The 15,966-nt window shown below is 39.9% G+C and overlaps 3 protein-coding genes across 5 annotated transcripts; 1 reads left to right on the forward strand and 2 right to left on the reverse strand.

Moving 5' to 3' along the window:
* Positions 1–15: 15 nt before the first annotated feature.
* Positions 16–2,926, reverse strand: LOC122972711. The gene is made up of 8 exons (XM_044339966.1): positions 2,688–2,926; positions 2,440–2,557; positions 2,178–2,322; positions 1,940–2,053; positions 1,152–1,296; positions 867–1,015; positions 643–782; positions 16–495 (listed from the first exon to the last, which is right to left on the reverse strand). Exons 2-8 carry the CDS (start codon positions 2,537–2,539, stop codon positions 344–346), a joined length of 945 nt encoding a protein of 314 aa, XP_044195901.1. The 5' UTR covers positions 2,540–2,557; positions 2,688–2,926; the 3' UTR covers positions 16–343.
* Positions 2,927–3,903: 977 nt separating this feature from the next.
* Positions 3,904–4,921, reverse strand: nanos2 (nanos homolog 2). Of its 2 annotated transcripts, XM_044339050.1 has the most exons (2): positions 4,526–4,921; positions 3,904–4,492 (listed from the first exon to the last, which is right to left on the reverse strand). In XM_044339050.1, the coding sequence occupies exons 1-2, from the start codon at positions 4,688–4,690 to the stop codon at positions 4,208–4,210; spliced, it is 450 nt and encodes a 149-aa protein (XP_044194985.1). In that variant the 5' UTR covers positions 4,691–4,921; the 3' UTR covers positions 3,904–4,207. The 2 variants fall into 2 exon arrangements, with proteins under 2 accessions (XP_044194985.1, XP_044194984.1); XM_044339049.1 differs by having other exon boundaries at positions 3,904–4,904.
* Positions 4,922–6,445: 1,524 nt separating this feature from the next.
* Positions 6,446–15,481, forward strand: kpna1 (karyopherin alpha 1 (importin alpha 5)). 2 transcript variants are annotated; one of them, XM_044339051.1, is made up of 14 exons: positions 6,446–6,512; positions 7,551–7,684; positions 7,897–8,010; positions 8,141–8,240; positions 8,706–8,800; positions 9,064–9,195; positions 9,494–9,582; positions 9,744–9,843; positions 10,037–10,200; positions 11,229–11,307; positions 11,397–11,522; positions 11,628–11,755; positions 12,268–12,443; positions 13,376–15,481. In XM_044339051.1, exons 1-14 carry the CDS (start codon positions 6,461–6,463, stop codon positions 13,561–13,563), a joined length of 1,677 nt encoding a protein of 558 aa, XP_044194986.1. In that variant the 5' UTR covers positions 6,446–6,460; the 3' UTR covers positions 13,564–15,481. The 2 variants fall into 2 exon arrangements, with proteins under 2 accessions (XP_044194986.1, XP_044194987.1); XM_044339052.1 differs by lacking the exon at positions 6,446–6,512 and adding an exon at positions 6,571–6,674.
* The last annotated feature ends 485 nt before the right edge of the window (positions 15,482–15,966 follow it).

Genomic DNA, 15,966 nt, shown 5'->3' on the forward strand with positions numbered 1-15,966 from the left:
GAAATAAAATTGAGGAACAATATTTATTTTCAAGAGAGCACAAAAGCTAAAGTAAAAATGCATGAAAACAAGCATCATCACAAATTTTCATATCTGGAATAATATTTCCATATTCATATTTAATACATCTGTCAGTGATGTCAGTGTACACAATGCATTGACAGCTAAGTACATTAGACATTTTAAATTTGACATTTTACCTTTAGTTCATTTTTAGAAGCTTCATCATGTGTCAGCAGTGCCAAAATCATTCATTACAACATACACAGAGCATTTAAAAGTAAAAAATCTCACACAGAAAACATATAGTGCATCGATACAGAGAAGTTTAGCATAAACACTCTCATTTAAATATCTTTCTCTGCTTCTCAGCAATCTCCATCGGAGACATGACCTCTGGGCTGACATCATCGTATAGTGGCCTTTTGATATGTCTCCAAACAACCAAAATGATGCGTGAGACACATAAGGCACATGCTGAAGCCAACAGTGCAGCTATAGTGGAAGAAAAACAGCAGAGGGAAAAATTAGTGTGCATAGGTCATCTGTTGCAGCATGAAAACAGACAAGATGTTGATAAAAGGAGGTAATACTGAAACAGCCAATCTATGTAATTGAGATTCTATTGATGATGTTTCTCACCAATGAAGATGTTATTGAAGCTTGGATCTTCAGCATCATAGTTTTTCGTGTATACACCCGTCAGCGCCCAGATCACAACAGGGTAAATAGTGAGAATGTACCTCACATGTTTGTCAAGCACAATGTTTTCCAGAATAAACCTGTGACAGATCAAACATATTTATTTTTTATGAACATATTAAAGGTTCTGCTTTACAGGATTTTTTCGTCTCCTTTGAACTTACCACACAAACAAGATTACAGTCAAAATAGAGAGTGAGACGGTGGCAGCATCCGTTTGGGACATGTTTGCATTACTGGTCAAAACAATATTCAGGTTAATTAAAGATGCAATGGTTGTCCATGTTGCATACATGGCAATACCATTCTGTATCTGTAATAAAGACAACAGAATAGACTTATGCAGAGCCATACATAGTGTTTTCAAAATAAAATCATTACTTATGTTGGCGAAAAAGATGGTCAACTTGCTTTTCATATATCAATGCTAAGCCAGCTGCTTTACTAACCAACACACGGAGGAGCCACAGGTCTACTTTGTGGTATTTGTTGAGCCACGCTCCATAAACATGGAGGCCATGGCAAGAGAAGAATATTGTGACGTAGTTAGTGAAGGCGATCAGGATGAGGAAGGCCAGCGCAGCAGGCATCAACCTTTGAAAGAGATGGAAATAATAATAAAAAATCATGCATATTTTATTACACTGGTCATTTTTACAGCCAAGAAATGTGCCAATTATGCAGCAAATATGCTCTTCATGAAGTCATTTCAATTTGATCTATCTTTAAGCTTTAATCCCGAACATACATTTGCCTCAAAGGGCTGTACAATCCTTTCTGCGTATGACATTATTTTTGCTTAGACCTCGTTTGGATAAGGAAAAACTCCAAAATGAAACACGTCCCTCTGGTGTAGTTATATACTTTATGTCTGAAATATGTGTCCATACATTCATGCCTCAATGATATTGTTAATTTTAGGTGATGACCTATATTTTGGAGTCCTATGACCCTGTGGGTTTCCCTCTGTTTCCTCTAGTCCAAAGACATAAAGCTCATGGGTTGCCTGAAAACTCAAAATCTCTCTAAAACATGTCAATGGACAACAATCTAGCAAATGCTGTTTCCTTGCCTTTTACCTAATGCATGCTGAAATAGGCTCAAGCATCCCCTTAACCCTGAACGGGAATCAGTATTTTTCATTAAAAATGTGCCACTAATGTATTCATTTGGATCTAACAATGAGCTGAACTGTTTCATATTCATTAGAGGCTGAAAAAGGTCTCATGCATCTCACCTTCTGTCCCAAAGAAACAACCATCCAATGTTGAATCCCAGATTCAGGCACCAAGTCACAAAAAATCCATGTGGCAAAACAGCAGGGCTGCAGTACACATAGCCATAGGCATTTCTAGAAACAAAATAGAGAGGGACATGTATACTTTGACTTACCATGCAGGAGACAAATCAATGCAAATGTTGTATTTTCACTTTTTAGTGTGTTTTTTAAAGAATAAATTAAGGCAGGTTCTTACTTCCTACAAAGGCCAGAGAGGACGTAGGCCACCACTGAAGCCAGAAAGATATAAATGACCGACCAGATGCTAAAGGTCCATCCTGATGGTGTAATTTGGGTTGTAAACTCATCTGAAATGTTACCTGTGCTCTCCAAAAATGGGTCTGGGGGACAAAAATTCCAAAATAATATTAAAATGTAAAAGGATGAATGAGTTTTATATATATAGTCTTATATCACAAAAGAAATCACATAAATAGAGCCTTGAAACTTGGACTTACATATTCCTGGTCCTGCCAGAGCATTGAACACAATAGCAATGATGAAGAGAAGCAATGACAGGACGATGGCAATCAGAAGGCTAATGTTGTGTTTAGCCATTGTGAATATGCAGCTTCTCTAAAAACATAAGCATTATGAGTCAAGCAAATGCACGTTGTTTGTAAAAAAAGACAACCAGTTTATAAGTTTGTTCAGTCTTAAGTACAAATGACGCCATTATCAGCACAAATAAAGACTTTTGACGTACCGTTTGTCGTGTATTCTTAGATGAAAGCAGTGAAAGTGCAACAGAGATGGCTGTGGAGGGGCTCTTATTTCATAGAAAAATGCAGTTGTGCAACAGCAAGACTTTTATGGCCCTTCAGCACGTGTGCATGTTTGAAACTTATATCACAGTTTATAGACTTCCTCCATGTGTTTGTTTCGACACATGGAGATGATGGACTTCACCAAAGAGAAAAAAAAAAATCATATCAGCTAAGATGACTCTCTGCTTCATAACTGGGTCCCATAATTATAAACAATTACAAAAGGTAGACTTTGTCCCAGCAGACCTGTTTGGTAACCGGTCTTTTATCACCCAATCACATCAGTTTGTGATGCAGGGGGTGTGAGCAGAGTTTACTCCTGTCTTATATATATCTAATGAATTATGTCAACTTTGATGAACTTGATCTTGAGAGCTTAATGAAATGTTAGCCTGCTGCCAAGTGGCAGATATAGAAAGCTTTATCTGGAAGAGTAGCATGTAGATACACACTATGCAGGCAAATGACACATCACATAATATAATTCACATGGTCATTTTAATGTCACTTGCTATATTAAAATTACTGAAGATGTGTAACATTTAAGTTAAGATAGCTTCTTCCTCTGTTTTTGTATGATGCAGTTATGACGTAAAAGACTCTGATAAAGCCCAAGATAGGGCATATTTACTGTCTTTCCATGATGATAGTTACTACAGAAGATTATTCCAAAAGAAACATATATTCCACTTTACCCAAAGCACAGAGTGAATGTCCCATCAAGAATTCAGAGTGATTGACAGGTAGATTTTAATGCATTCTTCCAAACAAGTGAAGTTTTTAAGGTTTTAAATGCAGATAGAAAGTCTTATTTCTCTGCACTGAGACACATACTGTACATGAATGCAATGGCTTCCTGAAAGGTTTTAAAATCCAGAAATCCAATTTAAGTTTTGATTGTATCAACATGTGCAATACTTAATATTTTAATATTGAACATAAATATTGAAAGCTTTAAATTCTAGCCTATATTTGGATGTATTTGTTATCCATATCTGAATATAAAATCTGAACTTCTACTGTAAATTAACTACTAGTACTACTAACTATACTAGGTTTAAACTATTTTCAACCACAACGCAAATAGTTAATACTGTCACAATGAGAAAACACGAGCACCTGGGGACAAACACCACATATAACACCAAAACACTATTAACTTTTCACATATATTTTTTTTTTATTAATGTATACACAGGTAGACAGTTTTAATTTCACAGTTTCCAAAATGTCCATTTTTGACACTTGACTTTTTGAAGGTTTGATAACATGTTTTTAAATGCTCGACGGGTTTGTAATTCAACTATCTAACCACTGCAGAGCAAACATGCAGTGACAACAACGTTTAAAGTCAAACATGAAACACATCTGGAACCTACAACAGTCTATGTAAACATGAACACGTGACCTAAAACATTTCTGGTAATTATTTACAGTCTTTTCAAGTGTCCATTCTCAGTTACCAGAAGCGGGACCTTGGCAGCATCCTGGTAGCCTCCTGGCGCTGCGCCTGCGGGCAGTGCCGGCGTGTGTGCGCGCGGTCCCCGGTGGCCTCACAGATGGGACAGGTGTAGCTCCAGAGGATGGGGCAGGTGACTTTACCGTCTTCTGATTTCAGCCTGTGTGAGTGGTACACTTTTGCAGATTCCCCGTTCTGCTTGCAGAAGCGGCAGTAGTCTATCCTGCTGCAGCTGGTGTCCAAAAGGCTGCTGACCGGACTGCTCCCTGTGGAGTTCTTGGAGTCCTCCGACCGAGAGATGTGGCTCCAAGGTGCCGCCTCCTGTTTCTTGGGCCCCTCGGAGTCTTTGTGGTCCGTCTCACGCCCAGCACTCAGCTTCACCAGCAGTCTGCCCAGGTTCATGTAGTCATGCCACATGTCGAAGCAGTCACCATCAGAGATGAGGGAGTTCCTCAACGCCAGTTGTCTTTGCGTAGCTGTCATTTTTGGAGAAGAGTTTGCGCAGAGTTTACGCGTGGCATATTTATAGACATCTGAAAATGGCCCTGAAGTGCAGAAATGTCTGGATTTTGATGGCTGTAAGGTCACTCAAATGTCAGATGACAGGTGCTTGGAGAGAAAATGGCCCTAAAGTGCAACAATGTTGGGATTTTGATGGCTATAAGGTCACTCAAGCAGACAGCAGGTGTTTAGAGAGGAGAGACTCTCATTGTGTAGTTTTGAAGATCACCTTTGATCTTAGCTTAGCCTCCTTGTCATGTGGCATTATAGCCTATAGTATGGGTCCTGGAAAATGTTAACACCTCTATCAATGTTAGTTTATAGTTTTTATTTACAGTAATTGTATCAAATATAAATTGACATTAAGACAAACTTGTAACATGAAGTCATATGTGTGACAACACAAACAACAAAATATCAAACTGCAGCACATCTGGAGGATCTGGAAGATGCAGATGAGATTAAATTGTAGCTATGACTCAGTCACAACACAACAAACAGGAAAAATTAAACAAAGCGAATAGACCTTTCAAAAGGTGGTGTGTGTGTGTGTGTGTGTGTGTGTGTGTGTGTGTGTGTGTGTGTGTGTGTGTGTGTGTGTGTGTGTGTGTGGTCCAGGTATTCCTCATGTTGTGGGGACATAAATCTGTTAACACAGTCGTGTTGTGGGGACTTGCTTCCCTTATGGGTACAAAAAGCAAGTCCTCTTAATGTAAAATCAGTCATTTTAGAGTGAAAACTTGGATTAAAGTTAAGATAAGTTTAGGGTTATGTTAAGGTTAGGGTAAATCTCCAGAAAATAAATCTAAGTCAATATAATGTCCTCTGAAGTGATGGAAGCATGACTGTGTGTGTGTGTGTGTGTGTGTGGTGTGTGTGTGTGTGTGTGTGTGTGTGTGTGTGTGTGTGTGTGCGTGTGTGTGTGTGTGTGTGTGTGTGTGAGAGAGAGAGAGAGAGAGAGAGAGAGAGAGAGAGACTGGGAGGGTGGGGGTCATTTTTGAATTCTGATTGTCAGCAATTATGGCCACCTGCAAGCCCCCCCACACACTCGGACACACACACCTCACCCCCAAATGACCTCTGTCTGACACACACACACACACACATGCTGGGCTAATATCTGTTGATTTGGAGTGTCAGTCTCTTTTATCATCTCCCTATCACCCCTTTTATTCTCAAGAAATATAGATGATGATTATGTCAGATCAGAATCAGAACCAGGTTTATTCCCAAGTAGGTTTGTACATATAAGGAATTTGCCTTGGTGTTGTGGTGAATAACAGTCAAAAATATACACAAAATGAAGTAATCCTAAATAATATAATAATATAAGAAAGAATTTTACAGTAAAAAAAATGTAGGCTAAAATATATTCTAAGTGAGTGGCAACAGGTTTAAATTTTTAATTGAAGAGAATGAAATGTACAAAATATTGACCAGGAATGTTGACGTTAAAAAGGATTTTTTTTCTTTTTGTAATTTTCATGTAAAGCACATTCCCTGTGTATGAAACATGGCATATAAATAAAACTTGATTTGTGTTTAAATCACCTTCTTATTTTCTATTTGCAACTTTTGTTTTCAGGAATATGGATGATGATGATTATTATTTATTATGGGCATGTAGGCTATTTATGTTTGTTGTTTTTGTCTCCATCTGGTGTTAATTGTGTTCACGTCAGTGTTTTTCTAATGCTTTAGGTTGTTACTTATTGTCTGTGTGGCCGCACAGACGAGCCATAAGTCCACCTGATGGCGTCTGGCGCCGGCGCGTCTCCACCCCAGGAAAGTATCAAAGCTAAGGGTTCGTACAACTTTCTTCATCATCCCTCCTCTCAGCTGTTCTCAACCTGCTCCATCGCAGAATGAAAAAGGGCCGAACTCGCGCATGCGCAGTAACATACCGGCGACGGCTGTAGAAACGGCGGCCTAGCGAATCAGGGGATTACGGAGCCCAATTTGACAGGTCATATAACAATAATTACATTTATTTACGAGCCTCTGTGTCGAAACGCTTCACATTCAGACTGTAATTCTCGATGTCAGCGACGTTTGTAAAACACTGGTCCGGTTTGATTCTGTCGCGTGAGCTAACGGTTAACGTTGCATTTGAGCGCTAACGTTAGCTACGTCAGCTAGTATATTGTGCTAACAACGGATATGTTTTTAGTATCTACTATTCTGTTATTTTAACATAAACCCGTGTGTTTTCCAGCTTTGTGATACTCTAAGGGGAAGCAGCACCTTTAATCCTTATAGAAATATATGTTTGATGGCGAATTAATCACGCAGTGTCAATACATATAAAGCTAACTAGCTAGCTAGTATCCTTGTATGCCCTCATTTGTTGATGTGTTTGTTGAGTGATATGAGCCTTTTTATCTCTGTTAGCCGCACCTCAAGTTTCAATAACAACGTAGCAAGCTATGTTGATTCACTGTCTTGACAATCTTTACAATTTACAAACGCTAAACATTGGTTGAAGGTCTTTTATGGTATGTTTGTGAGTTGTTTGTGTTTTGTACTGCTTGGATATACTTTGTTGTTCGAGTTTCGTGTTGTATTGTTGTGTGTGTGTGTGTGTGTGTGTGTGTGTGTGTGTTGTGCAATTTCATATGTATTTTACTGTAGAGGTTTATGTATTTTAAGTCCATCTAGGGACGAGCATTGCAAGCTAAGTTCATGCTATACACTTGTCCCTATGCAAATAAATATTAAGTATATAAATAAGTCTGAAGATACATATTATTATTTATATATTTAATACTGTGAAATCAATACAGATCTAAGATCCAAATAATTAGATTTTCTAAATCTGTGATATATGTTTGCATCTTCTCAGGCTACACAATGAGTCAGGGTAAGGACAATGCACGACTCAAGAGCTACAAGAACAAGTCTCTCAACACAGATGAGATGAGAAGAAGGAGGGAAGAGGAAGGCCTACAGCTCCGCAAACAGAAGAAGGATGAACAGGTGAGCCAGGAGTGGAGGGAGTACTTTAGATCTCCACAGCAGTGGGTTTAATGGGCTTTATTGTGGAGTGAAGAAATTGTGGCCACTCTGTACAGACCACTGTTGCACGCTGTGTTCCTAGCAATATAAAAGTGAAGAAGAAATGTACCTAAAAAGGTACATTATTGGTAAATTATTAGTAAATTATTCATTTAAATGCTGTTACATTCCAGCTGTTTAAGAGGAGGAATGTTGCCACAGTGGAGGATGATGGCATCCTGGAGGACGATGGGATGGCCGATAGCGGCTACCTGGAGTCCCAGGCTAACAACATGGACCCACTCATGGTGAGAAACATCAAACTAGTCAGCGATAATAAAGTACAAGATCCTCACAGTCATCACACAATGCATATATCAAGTGAAATGTGGAAGTGTTTCATGTGCTTTATCAAGTCTTCATCTCTGTGCTGTACAGGGTGGGGTGATCTCTGAGGATATGACTCAAATGATCTTCTCCAGTTCTCCTGAGCAGCAACTAATAGGCACTCAGCGCTTTAGAAAACTCCTTTCTAAAGGTAAGGGTGCACTAGCTGTTCCTTGTGTATTGATTTCTGTTAATGCCAGCAGTTTTCTCCAATAAAACTCGTTTCATAATGTTTAAAATCTGCCACCTTGGCTTGTTTCTTACTGCTGCAACAGCATTCCATTGTGTTATAGCTCATTTCCACCACTCATTTATTCAAACTGGCCTTTTGTCTCGCCTAATGCTGTTCAGTGTTTGTAATTTTTGTGTTTTTAAGGTGTTTTGTTGCTTATGTTTTATTGTTTCTTTGTTTTTTATTGTTTTTATGGTCTTTTTTTCAACAATTTTACTCTTGTGAAGCACTTTATGCTTTGTGAAAGGTGGTATACTAAACTAGATTTACTTACTGTTAAAATTCACTCTGTATGTTATCATGTGATTTGCTGTAATGCTGTGATAAGTACGGCTATATTACATGTTGTCCTCGTCATTTATTCCTTCTGTATGTCTCACACAGAACCCAACCCACCTATTGATGAAGTCATCGCGACTCCAGGGGTGGTGGAGCGCTTTGTCGAGTTCCTGAAGAGAAGAGAAAACTGCACATTGCAGGTACATTTCCTACAAGTCTCAGTAACAGTGCAGGTGTGCACAGGTTGACTGAGCTGAGGAGGCATGAAACTTACTTTTCAAAGCATCACATTTCTCTTGCAGTTTTTTGACCTTATTTTTTAGGTGCTGAATGTCAGATACTTCGTACTGTATGTGTGGTGTGTCATGCAGTAGGAGACTGTTTAACAGTTTAAAATCAAACCTGTGACCAACATGAGGTAATGAATGAATCTGTTTTTCATGTGTTTTGAATATTGTCTTAGTTTGAGGCTGCATGGGTGTTGACCAACATTGCATCAGGCACATCTCACCAGACGCGGGTGGTCATCCAAGCAGGAGCTGTTCCCATTTTCATTGAGATGCTCAGCTCAGATTTCGAAGATGTACAAGAACAAGTAAGGAGGACTCAGACTTACCTAGGATTCATGCTCTCTGTCAGCTAATTGTCTTCCCTCGGAAAGTCACTCAAGTGCTCTATATGTTGTAAATAATAGCGTACACTTTGCCTGCCTGAATTAATGAGGTTGAATAAAACATTTAAGTGTTGATTTAAAAACATTTTAAGCAGGTGTTCACATTTTAATAGAATACCACTGACATTTTGCAAGTCTGTTATCCTGTACTGATTTCTGTTAATGAATATTATACATTTTAATGTTATTGTCTGACTTGAATAATTGCTTTGCCCTGCAGGCAGTGTGGGCCTTGGGAAACATAGCAGGAGATAGCACAGAATGCAGAGACTTTGTCATAGACTGCAACATTCTGCCTTCCCTGGTGCAGTAAGTAGCATCTCAGTGACACATTGTCTTATTCTTTCTCACTGACACTTCAGAATAGAGAGAAAAGTCATTAATATACATTACTGTTTCTAGATTCTGTATCCTTGGTAAAAATATACTTTGTAAAAAAAAAACAAAAAAAAAACAACCTCTTCTTGCAGATTATTGGCCAAACAGAATCGTCTAACGATGATGAGGAATGCAGTGTGGGCGCTCTCAAACCTGTGCAGAGGAAAGAACCCACCTCCAGACTTCACTAAGGTGATTTGCCAAGATAAATATATCACTATGGGAACAGTACACCTCTCAGATGGATTAACTACTTGGTATCTCACTTTTCAAGGTCACAGGCTGAATGAAGTTGCTCTTATATAAACTGGGAAACAGTTGATCCCACTGAACTCAACACCAACATGTTCCCACTCACCACCTCTCTTTGCACCATGTTTTGCAGGTGTCCCCATGTCTCAGCGTGCTTTCTTGGCTGCTGTTTGTCAACGACACAGACATTCTGGCTGATGCATGCTGGGCACTCTCCTACCTATCTGACGGCCCCAACGACAAAATCCAGGCTGTTATTGACTCAGGAGTCTGTCGCAGGCTGGTGGAGTTACTGATGTAAGCCTTAAACACATAATACTGAGAGAGATTTATTCTTAGTGAAACGTGAAGGGCCCTACTCTGACGCCAGCTGATAACACCGAAGAACTATGTTTCACTGAGGGTGTTTTCACACCTTCACTCTGTAGTCTGGTTAAATTGGTGCGATTCGTTTGGGCAGGTGTGAACACAGTAATTGCACTCAGATGTGGACCAAAACAACTGCACCGAGACCCTTGAGGATGTGGTCTCAGTCCAATCCCAAATGAACTCTGAAGGGGTTCGTTTGTGGTAGGAATGTGATCTGACCTTGATCCTACCCAACTACTAGGTGTTCTCCGCAAGTTAATTTGAGTGAAATAGCTCCCGTAGTGAAGTGTGTTTTGCATAGTGGGATGCGGATGAACGACTTAAATAGTTGCTAACAACTAGCTGGAGAAGGAATAGAGGTCGGACCTGGACTAGCGCAATGTCGTGTATTGTATTTGGCGAGTGGACCTCCTTCAGGACCTTCTCTCTGTTTTTATGGTCTTGCCCCCGCCCCAGACACAGTTCTCATGTGGCTTGTGGTGCTGCATTTTGGCTCGCTTGGATTTTTCTCTGTGTGAAAAGAAATCAAACTAAGGGAAAAATGCACCAAGCTCACCATCTCATCAACTGATTCAGACCACAGCAAATAAACTACATGTGTGAAAACACCTCCCATGTGCGCAATTTGTCACCATTACATTGGGTGTGACAGTCTAGATGTGGGTGTGTTATGAATGGTGAGCTGACAGTATTCAAGTTTGACAAACTGTATTTACACAACTGTATTTGAATTACCAGCAAACAAACACTTTCCCTTTACTTGGAAAACCTCTGTTCAGGATACATATAATGAGTTTTCAAGATAAACTGCAACAAAAGTCAGGAGAATATGCTGCACTTTAAAAAGTCCCAATACTAGCATACGTATACCATGTGATGAAATGCCTTGAACTTGCAGCAGCTACAACAGAAAGCATAAAATAACACACACTGATCACAACTCTGTTTTGTTTCAGGCACTCTGATTATAAGGTGGTATCTCCTGCACTGCGGGCTGTTGGTAATATAGTCACTGGAGATGATTTACAGACACAGGTAAAGGCAGCATGTGCACACATGTAAAGTTATGCTACTTAGATAAAAAGTAGTTGAATGTTTCTTACTAATTTGCATTATGGCCCCAGGTGATCCTAAACTGTTCAGCACTGCAGTCCCTACTTCACCTTCTGAGCAGCCCCAAGGAGTCCATCAAGAAGGAAGCCTGCTGGACGATCTCCAACATCACTGCAGGGAACCGAGCACAAATACAGGTGTGTGTGCGCGTGTTCCTGTGTGAATAGCCTGGAAACTGTTACTCATGAGTTTGAGAGTTTGTAAAGTTGACTCATTTAATCATTTTGTCTCCCTCTTTGCAGATGGTGATAGATGCAGGTCTGCTGCCTCCTCTCATAAGTATCCTGCAAGTAGCAGAGTTTCGCACAAGAAAGGAGGCAGCCTGGGCCATTACCAACGCCACCTCGGGGGGCTCTGCGGAGCAGATCAGGTTAGACAGCATGTACCTGAACAGTACATGCTATCTGCTGCCTGCAGCCAATATGTGGGCTCTCCAAGATCTCACAGCCATTAAATATTAGCATGTTCCTTCATGGATGATGACTAGCTCTTATCAGTGATAAGCTTACTCCACATTTAAGAACTAATTCAGAGCTAGCATTTAGCACCTTAAACAAAAGCACCACTTAATTTAAAGGTAGATTTAAGGCTCTAAAGACTATTTCAAAACTGACAAAAATGAATAAATGTAAAAAAAAAAACAACACAAAACTCCTAGTCTACATACAGCATGCACAAAATAATGGAGGAAATTTTAACTTACACTAGAATTCGTCATTTTAGGCAGTAGATTGGCATAGACATATAGTTTTATTTATTGATGTGCAGTTTGCTGAACATACTTTGTATCTCTTATTAAGCCAAAGACACATATTTGCTCTGTATTATTACAGCAATAAAATGGTTCTATTCTGTGTGTGTTTTGTTTACTGCCCCCTGCAGGCACTTAGTGGACCTCGGCTGCATAAAACCTCTGTGTGACCTGCTCACACTTATGGACTCCAAAATAGTGCAGGTGGCTCTGAATGGCTTAGAGAACATCCTGCGACTGGGAGAACTGGAGGCCAAGAGGGGAAAAGGCATCAACCCCTACTGTGCGCTCATCGAAGAGGCCTATGGTAAGTGAATGCATTTTGAATGATAGTCCACTAGAATTATTTACATTTACGCTCATTATATTAAAGATTTTTTTTTTTTTTTTACCTAAACATTTCTATGTTCAAGAAGAAAATCAAAAGAAAAAAATCACCTGCTCCAATTTACCACATGAATGTAAATCTGTCAGTTAGACAGTTTGTGGTGAAACTGAGCAACTGAAGTGCTTGTTTACGTTTTCTGACAAAGTTGTAATTTGACCGCCTACAAAGATTTTATGTAAATGATGCACATGACAAATTCTGCATTCTGGCATTTCAGAGCAAAAACTGGGTCTGTTTATTCAAATTAAGCAGGTTCCAGATAAACAATAACTAGTAGTAGTAAAGAATTCATGTGGCTCAGCTGCTTGTCAATTAAAGGACCAAAATGATTTTATGCACCACAGTAAAGCAAGTTACATAAACCAAATTTTGACATTGTTGACCAATTTATTGATTTCAGTTATACTTAAGTACTGCAGCTGTGAAGTAGAATTTATTAGAAAGGTCCTGATTTTAAAAAACCTTTTTTAGGTGAAAATCTGGGGAACATGTCTACTATATGGGATCTTGCGGTGTTGTCTGAAAGCCTTGAAATCATGGAGTCAATACTTGCTGTGATATAACTGCACATTTCTTTAGGGCTGCAATTAACATTTATTTTCATTAATTTATTTGTTAGTTTTTTTTTTATTAACTGATTCTGTAAGATGTCAGATAATAGTAAAAGTTCCCAGAAACCACACTGATATTAACAGTCCAAGATTACAAATCTTGGTATTTGAGACACTAAATCCAGAGAATATTTGACAGTTTTACTTGATAAATGACAAACGATTAATCAGTATTTTAAATTGTCGAAATGTAATTTCCTGTAAATTGATGAATTGTTATATTCCTCCCTTCTCCATCAGGTCTGGATAAGCTTGAGTTTCTTCAGGGCCATGAGAACCAGGAAATCTACCAGAAGGCCTTCGACCTGATCGAGCGCTACTTCAACACTGAAGACGAGGACCCGTCTCTGGCTCCAGCCGTCGACCTGCAGCAGCAGCAGTTCCTCTTCCAGCAGTGCGAGGCCCCGATGGAAGGCTTCCAGCTATAATGCTAAATCCTCCCCCTGTGCTCCACCTTCATCCTCACCTCCGCTCATTTCTCTCACTCTGCCCACTGCCGTGATCAAGGGCGACAGCAACCCTAGGGCCCCCCTTCGTTCCCTTCTCATTGTCGGAGAGATTGATTTAATCATTATCATGATTATGAAAAATGTAATATTAAAGGAGCACATGTGTGCGTACGTCCAAAGTGGGTCAAGTTCTGCAGTCTTGTCAGCCAGTTTGTGAAGGTTTCACTCATCATTCTGTCTTGCGCTGAGCTCAACTCTGCGCCTTATTCCTCTGCAACCACCTGCTCAGGCTCCAGCATCTCCTACTGCTTCCCAAAAGGTACCCAGTAACACCATCCCCATTTTATTCTTTTTGGATTTCCTCCTCAGCTCATCCCAGATGAAAAGCCCGCCCACCTTCCCATGTTCCCAGAAGATTGGCGATCCCTGCGGGAGATAGTAGGACTGCACAGCTTGTCTGATTGAAGCATTAATGACTCACAAGACAGACAAACATGGACATGATTGTTTTCCTCCCCCTCCTACACACACGCACAAACACACACACACACACACAGACAAACACACACACACACACACACGGAGAAGAATGATCTAACCTAAACACTGGACTGACCATGAGACGTCGACCACACGTTTGACTGTGGTCACTGGACTGAACTGCCCACAGCGGGGCCATGTGGCCAGTCCCGACTCAAGGACTCACCTGACCTCTACGAAAGGCACTTAAACGACTCAAAAAAAAAAAAATGGAGGTGAATTCCCTCACCTCCGCTCTCCAGCCATTGGATAAGTGACCACAGATGGACAAATTAGGAACTTGACTGTGTCGCTGAGGGGTGGAGCTTGTCAGTGACAAACCAGGCTGCTTGCGTTCCCTCCTGGATCTCATATCATGCATTCCTTCATCCAGTAACGGGACTTTCCACCTGCACAGGCTCCATCCTGAAGAGCTTTTTGACTGCCTCCTGCCTCTGGTGTGATGTGAATAACCCCATGGAACCATGGGAAATTGGAGTCTTCCCTCGCACTGAGACAATTGGACAGACTTGGACAAGACAAAAACAGACTATTGAACCCTGGAATCTGTGCAGCAGCAGACCAGCGGGAATTTTTATTATCATAATTTTCATTTCATTTGCAGCACTTTAGTTCAGGACTGATGCCTGCTCATTGAGAATATACCTTAGTTTTTACATTAACTATTTAATTGGTTGATGACACGGCTCTTCCCTCCTCAGGAAGCGAGGTGTATAGAGGTGGTGGTCTGTATCCTCGGTCCCCTTCTGGTATGACAAGGATTACAACGTACTTCACTGTTTACCCCTCCCACAAAGGGACTCAAGCATATTGTGGACTGAAACTGTTAGCACACTAATTACAATCAGTAGATCATGCTGCCTCAGCAAAGCTCGAACAACTTCATTCTGACTAAGAAATTTCTACCAATCAGACTCTGGAAAATTGGCAACGTAGCTGTGAGCAGTCTAAAAACATGGCTTTCCAACCCATGTTCAGGTAGTATTTTCTAATTTGATCATGTCAAATCATTGACGCATAAATCAGCTTTTGGGTTTTGAAAACATTGTTCTTTATTTTTAAACTTTTTTTTTTGTTTGGGGTTAGCATCTTTCATGTTGCTGATGGTGCCATAATCCTTGCTCTACAGAAATCCTTCCAGATAATTTCAACAAAAATCCAGATTAAAACTTGAAAATACTGGTGATCACCTTAGTTAGATAAACTGAATGTTTACCGAGTTCTCTTCTTTACATTGCTTACTTTTGTCAAAATCTCTGCGAGAGATGACCAGCTCTACATGTTCATTACTGTTTGTTGTATTGAGTTTGTGCAGCTGTCCCCTGTTATGCCATTTGCATAAAAGCCGTTTCATGAACTACTGTCCAAGTGACTACGTTTCATTGTAGTTAGTAGTATACAGTCTTTGATCAAGTTGATGCCAAATAGCTAAAGGAATGGCAGTACTTGAACCTTGTGTGTTGGTCTGCAACTATCATTTTCATAACTGATTACTTTCTGGACATTAGTTTGGTCTTTAAAATGTCAAAATAGTGAAAGATGCTCATCAGTTTCCATAGAGCCAAGGGTGACGTTTTCCCATCGCATATTTTATCTAACTGAAAGTCCAAAAACACAAAAAGACATTCAGTTCGCTGTCATAAGACTTAAGAAAACAAGAAGTATTCGCATTTGAGAAGGAGGAATCAGAATTTTTGCTTCAAAAAATGATTTAAAAGACTAATCAATCATCAAAATTGTTGCAGTTTAATTAGGACTCCAGGGAAAGCTGAACCACAAACTACATACTGAACACACAACAAACAACCACTCGCCACATTCTCAGTATTTATGAGGAAATAA

Source organism: Thunnus albacares, chromosome 21, assembly GCF_914725855.1.
Source record: "Thunnus albacares chromosome 21, fThuAlb1.1, whole genome shotgun sequence".
Lineage (NCBI taxonomy): Eukaryota > Metazoa > Chordata > Actinopteri > Scombriformes > Scombridae > Thunnus > Thunnus albacares.

Excerpts from the sequence above, each read along its gene's own strand:
- LOC122972711 (XM_044339966.1), bottom strand. The coding sequence starts at position 2,539 with ATGGCTAAACACAACATTAGCCTTCTGATTGCCATCGTCCTGTCATTG. Across the intron at positions 783-866 it reads ACTGTAATCTTGTTTGTGTG|GTTTATTCTGGAAAACATTG; the intron begins GTAAGTTCAAAG and ends GATCTGTCACAG. Across the intron at positions 496-642 it reads CTTCAATAACATCTTCATTG|CTGCACTGTTGGCTTCAGCA; the intron begins GTGAGAAACATC and ends CTTCCACTATAG.
- nanos2 (XM_044339049.1), bottom strand. The coding sequence starts at position 4,690 with ATGACAGCTACGCAAAGACAACTGGCGTTGAGGAACTCCCTCATCTCT.
- kpna1 (XM_044339051.1), top strand. The coding sequence starts at position 6,461 with ATGGCGTCTGGCGCCGGCGCGTCTCCACCCCAGGAAAGTATCAAAGCT. Across the intron at positions 8,801-9,063 it reads GAGAAAACTGCACATTGCAG|TTTGAGGCTGCATGGGTGTT; the intron begins GTACATTTCCTA and ends ATATTGTCTTAG. Across the intron at positions 11,308-11,396 it reads GAGATGATTTACAGACACAG|GTGATCCTAAACTGTTCAGC; the intron begins GTAAAGGCAGCA and ends TTATGGCCCCAG.